Source organism: Ictidomys tridecemlineatus, chromosome 2, assembly GCF_052094955.1.
Source record: "Ictidomys tridecemlineatus isolate mIctTri1 chromosome 2, mIctTri1.hap1, whole genome shotgun sequence".
NCBI classification, from domain to species: domain Eukaryota; kingdom Metazoa; phylum Chordata; class Mammalia; order Rodentia; family Sciuridae; genus Ictidomys; species Ictidomys tridecemlineatus.
In genome coordinates, this window is record NC_135478.1 from 118,638,371 (window position 1) to 118,656,243 (window position 17,873).

A 17,873-nucleotide genomic window follows, 5' to 3' on the forward strand; every position below is an offset into this window, starting at 1 on the left:
CTGGAGGTGGGCAGGCCCGTGCGCGAATGGAGGTGGCACCATGAACTCCAGTATCCTGGGGAGAGCCAGACTCTGGAAACCTGAGTTCAAGTCCCGCCTCTTCACTGACCTCGGACATCAGGGTCAAAATCCAGCACCGCCCCAAGTGCTTGAGAGGTGGGCTCTCCTTAAAGGGTTCAAGTGCCACCTCCATCTCCCAAACTGGGAGACTGGGCATGTCACTCGACCAACCCAGAGAACCTCGATTTCCACGTGTGCAGCTGATTTCCCCGGTTGACAAGGGCTTTCGGGAGGCATCCACACCCCTCAGCACGCTGCCTGGCACACAAGCAGCCTTCCAAGGCTACGTATTGTAGCTCCTGCCTTATCCGTCCAAGACTCCGAAAAGTTTAATGAAAGGGGTTCTGTCCCAAACTCTGCGGTATAATTAGCTGGGAGTTCACCCAACCATGGGGCTGCAAGAGACTCTTACTTCCCACGTCTTCACTTTCCACTCTGCCTCAAAACCCTAAAGCTGGCACCAAAACAATAGCAGAGAACATTTTCCCTACTAGAAAAAGAAGTTTTCAAGAGTCTCTTGGAATTTGTAAATGGTTGTGCTTATTTCTCTTGGCATTTTTCAGACACAAGTGACACAAACAACCTGGAGGGGGGAAAAAAGAGAAATTTACCTGCTCCCATAATTGCAAAATTCTGGCTAGAGCCTCACTTCTGGCATAGCGGAATCCAGTACCTCAAACCAAACTCAGCCTCTCTGACCTGTTTCAGGTTTCATTTGCTCTCTAATAACTTCATTTCCATACAGTTTCTTCCACTTAAGTAGCTTCATCTACCAAGAAAGCAGAGGCTGTTTCCCAGTACAGGTCGAGTATCCGTAATTCTAAATGCTCAGAAGTGTCTTAGATCTTGGATTTTGGAATATTTGTGTACGTATAATAAGATATATTGGGGATAGGACCCAAATCTAAATATGAAATTTGCTTATGCCTCATACATACATTAAACATAAAGCCTGAAGTTGACATTATACAATATTTTTAGTAATATTGTACATGAAACCAAGTTTCATGTATGGAATTTTTCACAATCCATCATATCACTGCTCAAAAAGTTTTGGATTCTGAAGCATTTTGAATTTTCAGACTAGGGATGCTTAAACCTGAGTCTAAGCATCCAGCCAGAGTCCCAAGGTTGATTCATCATTGGACCCATTTGGGCTACATGCCCTTCCTGAGCCAATCCATATTGGCTAGAGCTGGATGTATGGGAAGGGATTGAAGTCAGACCCTCCAGAAGGATATAAACAGGAAGGGTAATTGGGAAAAAAGGATGCTTCCACCTGAAAAATTGGAATGCAATTACCAGAAGAGGCATTGGTCACAGGGCCAGCACAAACAAGAGATATCCAGGACACCATCAAATAGGCATACAGTAGGTCCACCATAGAGCCACCCTGCCTGTTCTACAAAAGGGAGTGGCAGTTACTTCCTTCCGCCAATGAGAAATGACTCTCACCGCCAACCCCAGGCCCAGCATTTGCCAAGTCTGCTTAGTCAAAGGCAACCCAATGACCCCACAAGTGCCCAAGCAAGAACTGAAAGATGATGATGTTTTCAAGAACTGACTACTTACATGGGTATCCTACCTCATGATGGAAGACAACCCTTACCACATACCAGGCACTTTATGGACCTTATTCCACTGAATCCTCACAAACAGCATCAGAGATGGTTATTTTCACTGAACCCATTTTATAGATAGGAAGCCAAAGCTTATCAAGAAACTTAACCAAAATTCCAGCAAGTAACTTACCCAAAAGCCAATGTTGGGTAAGCACAATAATGTGCCCATCATGAATGTTGTCATCCCAGCTCCTATTGCTCATATTTCAAGCTAGATGACCAGTATGAATTCCATAGCAGAAGGAACTTCTAGGACCTCTTCAGCTTCCACAGTTGGGAAGCAAACACTCATTTTCTGTCTCCCCACCTCACCTTGAAGCCCCCATGCCATGATTTCATGTAATAAAGGAAAAAATTCTCCTAAAAGGAAATTACAGTGAGGCTAGGAAGAGAAAATCAGTGTCAAGAGGCCCTCATCAGCAGTCAGTGTCTCCCCTTTAGTAAATGTATTAGTCTCCTATGGCTGCTGTAACAAGTTATCACAAACTGCGCAGCTCAAAACAAGACAAAATTACTTATAGTTCTATAGGTCGGAAGCTTGAAATCAGTTTCAGTTGGTTCAAGTCAAGTTGTAAAGGACCGGTTCCTTAAAAGAGCACTGAAGGGAGAATCCATTGGCTTCCTTTTTCAATTTCCATGGTTGTTTATAGTCTTTGGACCCCTCCTTCCATTTTCAAAGCTCATCAATCCAATCTACGTTCAGTTATCCCATCATCTCATCTGATTCTGGCTTCTCTTGGGTCCCTCTTAAAAGGATCTTTGTGATGACATTGGGCCCACAGGATAAGACAGGATAATCTCCCCACCTCAAGATCCTTAATCATGTCCATGAAGTCCTTTTTGCAATATAAAGTAACATTTACAGATTCTGGGGATTAGAATGAGGACACCTGTTGAGGGTCATTATTGAGCCTATCATGGCAGGTATCATCAGAGCGAGCCACAGTGTGCCATGGAAACAGGGAAGGGCTGGCTAACTGTGCCCAAGAGGGAAAATGCCCTAAGAAACCTCAGCCTCCACATTATTCAAATGAGCTAAACCCCAGCTAACTTGGCAATCCCAACCTCATTCCTTTCAATATTCAAACCACCTAAATCCCATCAAACCCCTGCACCAGGCTAGCCAAACCTTAAAATACTTGCATACCTTTCTAATAGAAATTGCCAACCCCACTCCCATCCCTAGTGCCAGGGGCAATAGTTGTATACCCTTGACACTGTCCTAGCTGGTAAGTAGCAGTCGAACCATGGTATGGCCAGTGAATTACAATATGATCTAGTGTCAACCAGGCAAAATTGAAAAAGCAGCAGAGGAGCTAGGGCTGGGGCTCAGTGGTCAAGCGCTTGCCTCACATGGGTGAAGCACTAGGTTCCATCCTCAGCACCATATAAAAACAAATATATAAAGATACTGTGTGTTCATCCACAATTAAAAATAAAAAGCAGGGCTGGGGATGTGGCTCAAGTGGCAACTCGCTGGCCTGGCATGCGCGGGGTGCTGGGTTCGATCCTCAGCACCACATAAAAAAATAATAATGATGTTGTGTCCACCGAAAACTGAAAAATAGATATTAAAAAAATTCTCTCTTCTCTTTCTCTAAAAAAAAAAGAAAAAGAAAAAGCAGAATCGGAAAGGAAGCAGGCATTAGAAATGCCTGCATTCCTGATGGCTCCAGATCCAGGCATCTGTGACCTCGATACACATCCCCTCCATGAAATGATGTGAGTGGTCTGTTTTCTGCCAAAGATGTTCCAAATTCTACAGATCATAGGGCTGTCCCTGAAGCCAGCCTGGAGGGACTGATCGCACTTGATGGTAAGCAAGGATATATGCTCCTTTGGGCAGTTCACTGAACATGCTGACATTTGAGTTTAGACATCAGTTGCTTGTGCATTTTGTCAGCAAGTCACCATCCATGAGTCTGAACATGAAACTAGGAAGACAGATATTAGTTCTGGATTCAGAAAAACCTAGGTTGGATCCCAGCTCTGCCGCTTATCAGCTGTGTGGTTTTGGAAAAGTTACCTTACTTCTCTAAGCCTGGATTCCTTACCTGTAACATGAGGGTGGCTGGGTGACTTAGCTTATAGGATCACTGTGAGGACAAGATCAGCCAAGAATAGGGCTTTTTGCACAAGGGCCTTCCTAATCATTACTGGGTCAATGTAACATGCCTACATGCCTAAACTCCACTTCCAAAATAAGTCATCCCTAATTCATTTGGGAGAAAAGTTTGACATGCATTAACATGGGACAACCTCCCTCTTTCTCTTCCCCTTTTGCTGTGAATATTTGCTGCAGAAATATCAATGAGTATGGTTATGGGACCCCCCTGGGGTATTACACATAATATACAATAGAAGTGAATCCGCTTCCTAACCTCGGAAAATTTGAATTTCACAACTTATCTAGTCCCAAGGTTTCAGACTGTGAAGACATGTATCTTTAACACAAAGGATGAGAATTTAAAACTGGCACATGATATATACATCAATGTACCTACTACCATCTCTTGAAATCTCTGAATGTGAGTCACTACAAATGCCACCCCCAACCTCCCTGTGCCCCTTTCCCTGTAACTTTCTAAGGGGCCTTTAGAATTTGTATTTAGCTGTCCCTGGCTGAAACCAGGTGACATCCAGAGAAACCTGCCTGGTAACAACCCAAGTAGGGCTCTAGATGAAAAAGCACACAATAACTTTTTTATTTTTTTCATTTTATTTCTTTATTTTGGTGTTGGGAATCAAACACAGGGCCTTACATTTGCAATGTAAGAATCCAGTCACTGAACCATATCCCACCCCTAACATTTTTTTAGTTGTAGATGGACACAATATCTTTATTTATTTTTATGTGGTGCTGAGGATGGAACCCAGGGCCTCACCCGTGCACAGCAGGCGCCCTACCACTGAACCCCAGCCCCAGCCCGCCCCCTAACTTTTTTTAAAAAAAAAAAAAATTTTTTTAAAAAATAAAAGGCATTCAACCAAAAAGTTGGTTGAAGCATAAGCACAAAGCCCACATTCCATCAGGTTTTTAATTGAATTAACAGGGATTGTGGAAAAGCAATTATTCCCATAATTAAAATACAAATGATTAAAAATAAAAAGATTTAGAGAAAAGGAAGATGACAGCAGAGTGAAAGAAGTACATTTCTTCAGGTTCAGTCCAGTGTTCACAGCATAGCCATACACACAGCCCGGCGCTTTGAGGACTCTGTGTCTTCGGCTTCCCCTTCCAGGGGCCGCTTTTGACTAGTGGAAGGCTGCAAATAAAGGAAAAGGGAGAATGTTTAGAAGAAAATCACCAGCTTCTATTAAAGTTCCCTATTAGCTATAGTAAACCAGGGTCAATTCATGTGAAGCATGGTACCAAGAATAACTGGTGATCACTGAATCCCCGCTGGACTCCAGTACACTTATCTAACATTTCTCTTCTTGCGGCTTCCAACCACTTAATGATGTAAGGACAGTTCAACTGCAATTTTGTTTTATAAGAAATCTTGCCAGGCGTGGTGGAGTGCACCTGTAATCCCAGAAGCTCAGGAGGCTGAGGTTGAGGAAGGAGGATCAGTTGCCTTGGCAACTCAGAGAGACTCTGTCTCTAAATAAAATACATTTTTTAAAAAAGACGATGTGGTCCAGTGGTTGAGCGCCCCTGGGTTCAATTCCCATTATTAAAAAAAAAAAAAAAAAAGAAAGAAAGAAAGAAAGAAAGAAGGAAAGAAAGAAAGAGAAATTTTTAAGGGTATTGTATTTTTTAAGATGTTTATTTATTTATTTTTATGTGGTCTGATGATCGAACCCAATGCCTCACACATGCTAGGAAAGTGCTCTACCACTGAGCCACAACCCCAGGAACACCCACCACCCTTTTTGTTGATACTGGGGATTGAACCCAGAGACACTTAACCACCGAACACTTTTTGTATTTTATTTAGAGACAGAGCCTCACTAAGTTGCTGAGGCTGACTTTGAACTTCAATCCTCCTGCCTCAGACTCCCGAACCACTGGGATTTACAGATGTGGACCACTATACTCAGTTCAATTACAATTTTTTTTTCAACTACAATTTTTATATTTTACAATGGTTCATAAGCAAATGCAAACAGTAGAAAGTAAACTTTGAATCTAAATCTAGATATCTTTTTTTTTTAGTTGTAGGTGGATACAATACCTTTATTTTATTTATTTTTATGAGGCACTGAGGATTGAATTCAGTGCCTCACACATGCCAGGCAAGCACTCTGCCACAGGGCCACCAAACCCCAGGTGCAGACTCTGAACATCTTTTTGTAGGCTAGCAATATTCTCTCCTGATGTGAGGCAACTGTAGCTCCTGGTCAGCAAGATCACAAGCGGAATACTGTACACTGGTGTGCAACTGTTGCCAAGCTCAGTAGATTTGGAGTATTAAATGCATTTCAGTTTAAAATATTTTCAACTTAAGATAGGGATACTAGGGTGTAATCCCATCATTAGAATATAGGAGCTGGGCTTACAGCTTAGTGGTAAAGTGTGTGCTTAGCCTACGCTAAGGCCCTGCATTTACTTCCTAGCACCAAAAGAGAGAGCTACTTGGGAGGCTAAAGCAGAAAAGACAGACAGCTTGAGGCCTTCAGGATAACTTAGTATGACTCTGTCTCAAAATAAAATAAAAAGGGCTAGGGGGTATAGCTCAGTGGTAGAGTATTTGCTTAACATGTGTGGGGCCCTGGGTTCAATGGTCGATATCACAAAAAGTGAGAAAGACCTCTCACTTAGAGCCCCAACTTTAACTCTTTTATGGGAAAGGCAATCTTTTCTGCCTTGCTTGCTTCCCCATTTATAAAACTGGGAGGGAGAGTGGGAAAAAAGCAGAACTATTGCAGTGCTTGCAATAGTGCAACCAGTGGTGCACGTCTATAATCCCAGTGGCTCAGGAGGCTGAGGCAGAAGGATCACGAATTTAAAGCCAGCCTCAGCAAAAAAAAAAAAAAAAAAAATTAAGGTGCTAAGCAACTCAGTGAGACCCTGTCTCTAAATAAAATACAAAATAGGGCTAGGGGTGTGGCTCAGTGGACAAGTGCCCCTGAGTTCAACCCCCAGTACCTTAAAAAAAAAAAAAAAAAAAAAGGCAGAACTATCATTAAGCAAAAGAAAGCTGGACAGAAATGAAGTGATATTTATTTATACTTACAAAGAATTTTAGAAGAATAAAATTATAACCAAGAAATCATCATTTGTCCAAATTTTAAGTTTTCCAACGAATTTAAAATTGAGCCTCTAACAGATTGTTTAGTCTTGCCCTGCAGGAGAACTTTCAAGTGACAGGCCCTACCTGTGCTTCACTAACATATTAAGCAATCTTATAAGGACGCTAGAGTAGATCAAGTTGAAACGTAACACCTACTACATAGATCTTAAAGAATGTGAAGCAACTGTCACTCTCAAGACTCTTCAGACCTGGGACTGGGGTTGTAGCTCACTGGTAGATCATTTGCCTTGCAGGTGTGAGGCACTGGGTGTGAATCTCAGCACCACATAAAAATAAATAAAGATACTATGTCCATCTACAACTAAAGAGAAAATATTTAAAAAATAAATAAAAGAGAAACTTTAGACTCATTAGGCTCACTCATCAGCTCTTTAAACCTAGACTACATTTATTAATCATTAGTAGGGATACCTGGGTTGGGATTTGGGATAGAGCGATTGATTTATTTTCCTCGGCCAATAGCTCCTGAAACTTTCTCTTCATGTCCTCATCCTGTGAAGAAATGAAAAACATACGTAGGCTGTGTCTGGGGAAAAGAAAACTCCTTTAGAAGGACAGGGCAAGGCACCCCTGCAAGGATGGCAATTGTCTGCTAAGAATCAGCCCCTTGCTCAAGTTCCCGAAGTGAAGGGCCCATGGGTGCTCACCTCTGCCTTCTGAGTAGTCTCATGAGCAGTCACAGCTCAGTCAACACTGACTGAATCAAACCCATGGTCCTAAGAGCTCAGTGGGTAAGAGAACCACAGACTCCAGATAACCAGCAGATCCTGAGAGCCAAAGGCTGGGGCTGACTCCATGCAGCTCCCTGAATCCTTCCACATTGCCCCTTTGCCCTGCCATCAGCAAGGCCATTTACCCAGATACCAACCGAACAACGGACTCAGCACCTAAGAAAATTACCCAGCAGGTGCTGTACAAAGTGCCACATGGTCTTGAAGCCCACAGTATCCCAAGCTCAGCTCTAATGAGAAAGGACAACAATGAACATGGCATAGCATTACAGGTGCTTCATGCTACAGGAGGAAAAGGTGGGGCAGGGGAGGAGTGGGCAAAGAGAACAACTGCCCAGATGTGTGAGGTGTGAGGGCAGCTCTACCTCTCCAGATGCTAAGTTCTACAGGGTTCAAGGATTTGCATTCGAGAGTCTTGATGGGTGGCCTGGTCCGGTTCTCCCCATCTTCGAAAATGCAAAACATGTCTAAGAATGTGGACTAAGCTCAGCCACTCATCAGTGAAGTGTGCAGTATACAGATCTCAAGCAGTTCGATTCCAAAGCCCCACATACTTTACCAACCAACCCACCCTCTCCCTACTCTTCCCCATAAGCCACCGGAGGGAGAGGACGACGGGGTCTCCACCGCTCAGCAGCTGCATGATGCTAGAGGACTACCAACTGCTTCATCTCTTCTCTATCTAGCAGCTAGAACCACCACCTGCTTCCATCACTCTGCCTAGTCCCTCAGCCTATCTTGGTAGGGTCATGCTCACCTGGATTCCACTCTAGACTCTCCCATGGCTAGAGGATGTCACCTCTCACGTACTGTCACTTGCCAAAGCCCATCCATTCTTTCCTCCCATATTTGTTCACACCACAGCTCCCCGAGGAATGCCCTCCTTACCTCCCTGCAACCCACTTGGCCCACCTTCCTTGTTCCAATCAGTGAACAAATTCTTCCTGAGCATCCCCTAGATACCAGTCACTCTCACACGCACAGGGGCCTTCCTGGCAGAGGGACCCAGTAAACATTTGAAAATGCTGACACTCACCCCCGACACTGTTGCCAGATCATGCAGGCTTCAGACCTGTTCACACCATGTGAAACCTGTTCACACCAGAGCCCTGTGGGCAGCGGCCCTGCCTCCTCCTGGTTAGCACTATACTCTGCACCTACCCCCACCCCCACCCCGCCAACAGATACATCACACCACACTGTACAACTGCAGTCAGCAACTGTGATGCAGACGTCAGCTCCCTAGGCAAGGACTTATCTTATTCCTCTTTATATCCATGCTGCCTAAGAGTATTTGACACAAGAGCTCATTGACTATTCTGAAGGAATAAATGCATGACCCAATGAAATTACAATGGAGTAATGGTAGGATTGTGTGTCTCAGCACTACCGTGAGAGGGCAGAGCCTCAGAGAGGTGGTGCCTAGTGGGAGGAAGTTAGGTCATTGGGGGCATTCTCCAAAGAAGACTGTGGAAATCCAGTTTCTTCCTCTTCCTCTCTCATATTTTTTCACACTAGCCATGAGACAAACAGGTTACCACCACACACTCCTGCTATGATATGCTGCCTCACCACACGCTCAAAGCAATGGGGCCCCTTTGGTCATGGACTAAAATCAACAAAACTGTGAGCCAAAATGGACTTTTCCTCTTTTTAAGTCAATTTATCAGGTATGTCACAGTAAGAGGCAGCTAACACAAACGCCCTTCTCCTTTAAACCTTCAGTGACCCAAGTCTATTAAGTATATTTACAAGTCATCAATTAGCAATTACATAAAAAAGAACCTCATTGTTGAGGCAAACTGTTAAGTTTTTTTTATTATTTTATTTTGTTTAGTTTTGTTTTTTGCAATGCTGGGGATTGAAACTAATACTTCACTTATGCTAAGCAAGGGCTCTACATCCTCAGCCCCCTGGTGGCAGAGTTTTTCTGTAAATGTCCTTCCTTTGAGATGTCCACAACCTATTCAAAAGTATTAAATTATCCCTTGAAGTCAAGCAGGAAGGAATCCTCTCAGGCACTCAACATGAGGCAGGAAGAGGACGTGAGGGGGGCTGGGGCTGGGGCTCAGTGGCAGAGCGCTTGCCCAGCATGTGTGAGGCACTGGTTTGATCCTCAGCACCACATAAAAAATAAATTAATAAACAAAGATATTGTATCCCTCTACAACTAAAATTGTATTAAACAAGAAGGAGAAATGAGAGATGCTCCCCAAACCAGACACTGCTACTGACAACACAGAGACCACGATTCACATTCCCAGTGTTCAGCCCAGTGCCAAACCCATAAAATCATTTGGCTTCTGAAAAACACTGAACTTTCCCAAAATAAAAACCTAACCATCACTAACTGATGTTTTAGATAACCCATCTGCAGCCTTGTCCTCTCCACCTTTGGCTGCAAAAACAAAATGTGGATAAAAGAGTATTCAGAGGAGACCCCTGTGGCAGAGTTGAACTTCACCTTCTCAGTTGTAAGTTTTCTTTTGAGACAAAAAGTACAAGAAAAATAGGCTGTGCTGCCTCATAAATTTCAGGCAGATGCAAATCCTGTCCCTAGGACTTGCTGGCCAGCTCCATTTTTTTTCCAAGCCCAACACAGCTCCTCCAACCTCTCCACATGGGGACCCCAAGAGTTTCCTTACTAGGATACATGAAAAGAGCCAAGAGGCGTGTTTCTCTTTTTTATCAAAATCAAATCCCTACATCCAAAGGCACCCTTTGTTTCCAAACTCCTTTTCTCCAAGGTCCCGCTGTCTCAAATCTGTGTGGTCTATTAAATGCTAAATCATCTGACAGATTTCTTCTGGGGAGACTGCTGTTTCCATGGCAACATCCCAAACACATATATCTGGGCTTTTTTTCCCCTCCATTAAGGATTTGTTGTTCTCAACCTGAGCTGGCCTGGGCAAAACTGTTAGGTGTAGAGGGTTGGAAAACAGAATGGGGACCAGCCCTCCCCTGAGCCCCAGAAATATAGAGCTGAGGCCAGGCTGCCCAAGGAGTTTGTGGACCAGTAATCCCCAAGAGTAACAGTGTCTTGCTCAAACTACCTGATTAGTTAAGTGCCTAATCCCCACAGAAAACAGATCAAAAGAAAATTAATAGAAAGAGGCATGACTGTGCTGAATGACGTCACAGGAAATGGAAGGTCAGACATCCATCAAAAACCTGCCTGGCTGGGCACAATGGTGCAAACCTGTCATCCCAGCAGCTAGGGAGGCTGAGGCAGGAGGATCGCAAGTTCAAAGCCAAACCCAGCAAAAAGCAAGGTGCTAAACAACTCAGTGAGACCCTGTCTCTAAATAAAATACAAAACAGGGCTGGTGATGTGGCTCAGTGGTCAAGTGCACCCGAGTTCAATCCCTGGTACAAAAAGAAAAAAAAAACCTCCCCGATGCTGTAGCTAATTCTAATGCCAAACACGAATCTGACAAATCCACTAAAGACTTCCAACTCTGGCAACTCTGAATGAGGTCCATGCAAGATCTAATGGCAGCCAGAGTTCCCAGCAAGAACAGAGAAGAAATGCAGGCTTGAAAGACGCAGGTGTCAGCCTGCACTACAGCATGCCTACTCACCAGGAATAAGAAGTGAGACCCTTCACACCCAATCACATGGAACTGAGAAATGGCTGGATTCTTCCCAGGGAGGCTGCCATCCTCCAGCTCCTCCAAGTTCCCTTATTTAAGGTGGAAAAATGGCTGGAATGAAGCCCAGCCTAGCTCACCTGTTGGGTGAACCTACAGTTCAACCTAAAACAGACCCAACATTGCAAAGGTTATGTTTCCATCCTCTTCCTCACTTAGCTCAGGGCTCCCTGTGCATTTCATGCTAGTGGGTACTGCCCCACACCCACCTGAAGCCACGGGTGACTTAAGGCTTCTTCTGTCGTAAACCGTGCCTTTGGATCCACAACCAACAACTTCTTGACGAGATCCAGAGCTAAGGTAACAAGAGAATTGGCAAACTATAGTGAAAAGGATGACAATCAGCAATATTAAGGTATGCAGAATGACAGGCCACCATCCAGAAAGAGATCATTATGGAGTCAGCAGACAGTGGGCAGGACCCCCGGTCCTCCTCCCTGTGTGCAGAGGACTCTAAACACCAGGAATGATGGGACACCGAGCTTCTTAGCTCCCTGCTCCCTCTCTTGTTGCTGGACTCAAACTAACTAAAACTGACCTTCTACCCAGTTCTGAGACATTTAAAATGCTACAGCCAACTCTCCCTGACACCCCAGGACTGGTAATGAGAGTCCCTCAACCAAAGAGGGGCTCCGTGAAAATCTGGTTTGTCAGAAATAAAGCCTGACTACTCCAGCAAGCAATGAAGGCTGGCTTGTCTACTGCAATAATATTATTCCTTAAAGAGCACCCATGCTTAGCACAATCACCTATGTTACACTACTGGATATTTAGTTTTAAGTTTCCACTTTTTCTTCTGGAAATTAAAAGGTTACATTTTTTAATTATAAAATACAAAAAAAGTAAGGGGCTGGAGTGGTGGCTCAGGGGTAGAGCACTTGCCTAGCAAGTGTGAGGCACTGGGTTCGATTCTCAGCACCACATACAAATAAATGGATAAAATAAAGGTCCATCAACAATTAAAAAATTAAAAAAAAAAAAAAACAACAACAAAGTAACTGACATTGAGCTTTTTATATGGGGATAACTCAAAGGAAAGTTTGTAACTAAAAAGTTACTTATTCTTTTGCACACTAAAATAGGTACCAGTCACTTGTGTACATTACACTTAGCACTCAGAAAAACCATTTAATTTAAGGTGAGGACTATCAGAGGAGGATCTTTACAAATAAAGAAAATAGAAACTCAGAGAAGTTCAATAACTTGCTGAAGGTCACACAGCTAGGAAACAGTAGACTAGGAACTTGAGCTCAATGTGCTGAATGAACAATTTGATCATTTGTTCTAATTTTCAAATTCTGTAAAAACTAATCAAAACTAGAACAGACTGATAGGAGAAAACACCACAGAGTTTGAAAAGACACTCCCACCAAGAGCATACCCACATCGTAGTAAACCACATATTCTTAACCCTTTTCGTATCCATACCCTTCTCTGAAACATCTGCCCAGACTTCGGGAATGAAGTTGTATTTTCCACTGGTGATCTGATCCTTCAGTGACACTTGAGTCTTATGCTCAGAGAAAGGTGGATACCCACTAAGGCTTTATATTGTAGAGAGAAAAAGGGAAAGAAATCAAATGGCATTCTTAGAGGCATTCAGATATACAGATTTCTTGGTTTCAGCATCATGAAAAAGCAGGTTTTTCTTTAAATCAGTGGTCGAAAAGTGACCTAAATGAAACATGACCTTGCTACCTGAATATGGTTATGCTTTCATCTAATTACCTCCAACCAGATTGTGTAGCAATGAAAACTTTTCTTACCAGATAAAAAGAATAACTCCTAAACTCCAGCAGTCCACAGCACGGTTATACCCGGCAGTTCCAATGGAAAGAAGAACCTCGGGAGCCAAGTAAGTGGGGGTACCACATAAAGTTCTCATGAGAGAGGTCTCCCCCAAAATCTTGGACTGCCCAAAATCAGTAATCTAAAATTAAGGACAAAAGGAATAATTTTTAACAATGTCCTAAAATAAAAAGAGTATCATAGTCTGCTGGTCCCACATCAGCTACATCAGCTTTTATTGTGTGCTTCATACCTGTGGTTCATCTGAAGTCTGCAAACTCATGGCCTGCAAGTTCCAGTACTAAATTTTGCTTAAAATCCCTAACTTAAGAACTTCAAGAATTAGGTTTTCCATTTTACCTATGTTCTTTATAACCTTATAGAAAGTTTGTGATCCCTATGACAAACACCCGAGGATTCTAGTTAGTTAGTTACACGATTCTTCTTAGACCCTAGGCTCTCAAATTTGATTAACTGTGGAATATCTGGGGAGGTTGAAAAAAATTCTTGCACCTGGGTGCCACCCTCAGATTCAGAGATACAGCCTGGGTCTTTTGAGATATAGTTTATTTTCTTATTTATTTTTAAATTCTAACAGGAGATTCTAAAAGGAAGCTTGAAAAAGAGGTCCAGGCAGGATATGTAATTCATTCACCTGTTTAGACCCCTCTGCACAAAGGTGGATTGTATACAATGGAGCTAATAAATGCTCATTAGACTCCAGAGAGACAGGATATCACCTGATCTCTACAACAAATGCTGAGTGCAAAAATCAGATTCTCAGTCTTTTTTTTTTTTTTGCTCCCATTTTTCACACGAGGAATTAAAAGACAGTTTCTACTGAAATGCTCACATACAGAACATAACTTTTACCTTTATAAGACAGTCCTCTTCTTGAGATGACAGTAGAACATTCTCTGGCTTTAAATCCCGATGTATAATGCCATTTTCGTGAAGGTACTACACAGAAAGGGAGGCATAGCCCTTAGATTTATGTTTTCTAGGAAGTCCTTTTTTTTTTTTTTAATGTGAAATCAATTTTGTTGGTCATTTAAAACCTGCCCACATTGACTTAAAAAGAAGATAGACTTCAGTGACTTATAAATGGAAATTCAAAAGTAGAGTGGGGTCAGCACTAGTCACAATTTAGTCAAGGACCTGGTTCCTTTTCTCTATTTTCTGCTACATTATCGTGTGTGTGTGTGTGTGTGTGTGTGTGTGTGTGTGTGTGTGTGTGTGCACTCTCACGCGCGCACATTTCTGTGTGTGTAGATTTGTCTTAAGAATGTTCTTACCTATGAAAAATGACTACCAGAAAAGAACACTTTCTATCTCATTTAGGAAGAGAAAGAATGGTATCCTATCTCTCTTTAGGGGACAATACAGAATTTTCCAGAAAACTCTAATTATTCTCTCCTCTGAAATGGGACCAAGCCTATCCTAGAAGAATTACTGAAAAAAGGAATGATACTTCCCTCAGGAAATCAGACTCTATCTTTAACTTGAGGTCAACTGCAAAAACTACACTGCTCTTTTTTATGGTGGAGGGAGAATATTAGGAAGTTAATTACAGCATTCAGTAAACTCTCAGAATTCTCTAAAAAAACAAAAACAGCAACTGAGACAATAAAGCTTGCATTTCACAATTCAAGAAAACACATATCCTTTCACATTGGCAGAAATATAAGGTATTTAATTCAATAAAACTCAAATGAGTGATACTAAAAATGTCTCATAGCAATTGCTCCATATACTCAATCCATTGTAATATTCTTTTAAAAAAAATTTTTTTTGGTAGTTGTAGATGGACAGCATGCCTTTATTTTATTTGCTTTTTTTTTTTTTTTTGTATGCGGTCCTGAGGATCACATTCCAGGCAAGAGCTCTGCCACTGAGCCACAGCCGCAGCCGCAGCCCCTCACTGTAATATTCTTGATCAGTAAATATAAGAAGGGGAAAAACCAATAAGGGAGATAAACACTAGGTAGGTGACAGCCACCATTAAAAAGACTTTGAACTTCAGCCTGCTCTGGGCACTTTCAGTGGGAAATTAACCTGATGAAACCTTCAAGGCCAAACCCAGATGGACCTACCCCAGAAAAATCTCCCTCAATCCTCACCCAATAAAAGAACAGCTCCCAGCCAGACGCAGTGGCACACACCTATAATCCCAGGGACTCAGGAGGCTGAGGCAGGAGGATCAAAAGTTCAAAGCCAGCCTCAGCAAAAGCGAGGCCCTAAGCAACTCAGAGACCCTGTCTCTAAATAAATCGTAAAAAGGGCTGGGGGGGCTGGGGTTGTGCGGCTCAGCAGTAGAGCACCCGCATACCATATGTGAGGCCCTGGGTTCGATCCTCAGCACCACATAAAAATAAATAAATAAAATAAAGGTAGTGTGTCCAACTGAAAAAAAGGGTTGAGGACGTGGCTCAGTGGTTAAGTGCCCCTGAGTTAAATTTCCAGTCTCCCTCCCCCAAAAGAAATCTGCTCCCTCCACTGCATTTACTGCATGGAATAGGTTTTCAAGAAAAGAAATCTTGGTGGGGAATCACCATAACCGATTCTGCTTGGAAAATGGTGGTATTCCTCAAGGCAAAGTGCCACCAACAGCTTCTCTATCAACACTTTCACTGAACAGAGAAGGCCAGGCACATGCCTCACCCCCTGTCCACTCCCATGACCAAGATGCTGCATCTGGAGGGAACTGAGTAAATGAGCCAGGAAGAGCACGCCATCCCCCTCGTCCCCGCTTGCCCACCGTCCCCTCAACTCTGCCCAGTCCCAGTTTACAGGAGGTTTTCTACAAAGATAAGGTAGTCGTAGTTCTATGGTTTAGATATGAAGTGTTAGGTGTGAGACAACACAAAAAAAGTTCAAAGGTGAGAAGATTGGGTTATGAGAGCCTTAATCTAATAATCAACCATTAATCCACTGGTAGGGGTTAACTGGGCGGTTCCAGCAGGCAGACAGGGTGTGGCTAGAGCAGGTAAGTCGCTGCGGGCATGCCCTGGGTATGTTTTTTGTCCCTGGTGAGCACAGCTCTCTCTGCTTCTTGAGCTGTTTGCCTCCTTCACACCTTTTCACCATGATGGCTTGTGGGTTGTTTTTTTTTTTTAATATATATTTTTTAGTTATTGATTGATCTTTATTTATTTACATGTGGTGCTGAGAATCGAACCCAGTGCCTCACACATGCTAGGCAAGTGCTCTACCACTGAACCTCGAACCCAGCCCTTGTCATGATGTTTTGCCTCACTGTGGGCCCAGAGTAATTGAGCCTGTGTTCTATGAACTTCGACCTCCGAAACTGTGAGTCCCAAATCAACTTTTCATCCTCTAAACTTGTTCTTGTCAGGTCTTTTAGTCACAGGGTAAAAAAGCTGACTAAAACAGGTAGAAATCAATTTCCCTCCAGGAAGACCTCCAAGCTAAAGAGTGGAGACTTGGGGGGGTGTTGGTTTTCTAGTTCCCTTCCTTACTGTCTCTTAACTTCACAGCAAAAGCTTTGTCATCTGAGTCAAAGGGGTAGGATGTTTTTTCCAAGAACAGAACAAACACAGGATTGCTTCAGAGTTTTAATTCTCAGTCCTTCAGTTTCTCCCTAACCCAGGCAGTAATTGCACCACACAGAAACTAGGTTGTCACAATAACTGAGGACTTTTCTCACCTGTACAGCCAAGAGCATCTGGTAAAAATAGAGTTTGCAGGTAGCTTCTTTCAGCCGTTTATTCCCCACCACCCTGTCAAAGAGCTCTCCTCCTTCCATCCTGAAACACAGACAAAGGAAGGTGTTCATTCCTAGAGGAAAACTCACTTGCATGGTATAAAAGACAGAGCAAACTCATTCAGATTAGCACAGAGTTGCCATTTTTATTCACCTTTGACTCACATTATTAGAGCTAATGAGCTAATAAGGTTCATCTACAATCTGATGTCCCCACCAGAAATAAGGAATATGAGAGAAGGAACGTGCAGTGGGAATTGGCAATACTTGGGAAACTTTAAGATCTGATTCACTACCAAGGTGGGCCCAGGAGCCTGCACGTTTATCACGTACCCTGCGTGATTCGGAGGTGATGAGGAAGAGCAAGCCAGAACTTACAATCAAGTCAACTCGGGTCTAAACCCCAACTCCACTACTTCCTAGCTGTGGGACTTTGGGCTATTTAATCTCTCTAAGCTTAAAAAGTGGGAGTAACACCACCTGCTGTGATGGTTGGTATAAAATAATAGAAATGATTGACATAGGTAAGGCACCTGGCACAGGGCTCAGCAATATTATTCAAATTCTCTGATTCAGTTTCCTTTTCTTTAAAGTGGGTCTAAATATAGAAACCCACCTGTGACATGTAAGTAACCTGTAAGATTATTATGAGGGACCAATGAGTCAGTCCACAGAAAGTGCTAACTTAGCTTGCAGGAAAGGGCTTAATAAATACCAGCTACTATACTGTACTATTATGACTATTATTCACTATGTCAACCAGATCCAGTCAGATAACAATCTCCTATTTGGTAACAGCAAATATTCCCTGAGGAACCCTAGGACATTCATCTCTCCCAGGGTTATAATCAGGATTGCTGTTTATTTTATTTTATTTTATTTTTTGCAGCACTGGGCATTGAACCCAAGAGCACTCTACCACAGAGCTACCACCCCAGTCGGTTTCGTTTTTTTATTTTGAGTCAGGGTCTTGCTAAGTTGCTCTTGCCACTCAATCTGCATAGCCTCCATTTTTCAGCCAAGAACAAAGCATTCCATGC

The 17,873-nt window shown here is 42.8% G+C and overlaps 1 protein-coding gene across 3 annotated transcripts in view; it reads right to left on the reverse strand.

Annotated features, from left to right (window-relative positions):
- Positions 1–4,391: 4,391 nt before the first annotated feature.
- Positions 4,392–17,873, reverse strand: part of Chek2 (checkpoint kinase 2) — a 42,590-nt gene continuing 29,108 nt past the window's right edge. For 2 of the 3 annotated variants that reach the window (XM_040292002.2, XM_005336033.5), the window contains exons 9-15: positions 16,777–16,876; positions 13,983–14,069; positions 13,088–13,251; positions 12,750–12,865; positions 11,531–11,616; positions 7,352–7,432; positions 4,392–4,948 (exon numbers count right to left, since the gene is read on the reverse strand). In XM_040292002.2, coding sequence (XP_040147936.1) covers positions 4,859–4,948; positions 7,352–7,432; positions 11,531–11,616; positions 12,750–12,865; positions 13,088–13,251; positions 13,983–14,069; positions 16,777–16,876 — 724 coding nt within the window. In that variant the 3' untranslated portion in view covers positions 4,392–4,858. Of the gene's footprint in view, positions 4,949–7,351; positions 7,433–11,530; positions 11,617–12,749; positions 12,866–13,087; positions 13,252–13,982; positions 14,070–16,776; positions 16,877–17,873 lie in introns of those variants that run through there. The other variant, XM_078039661.1, reaches the window with a different exon arrangement.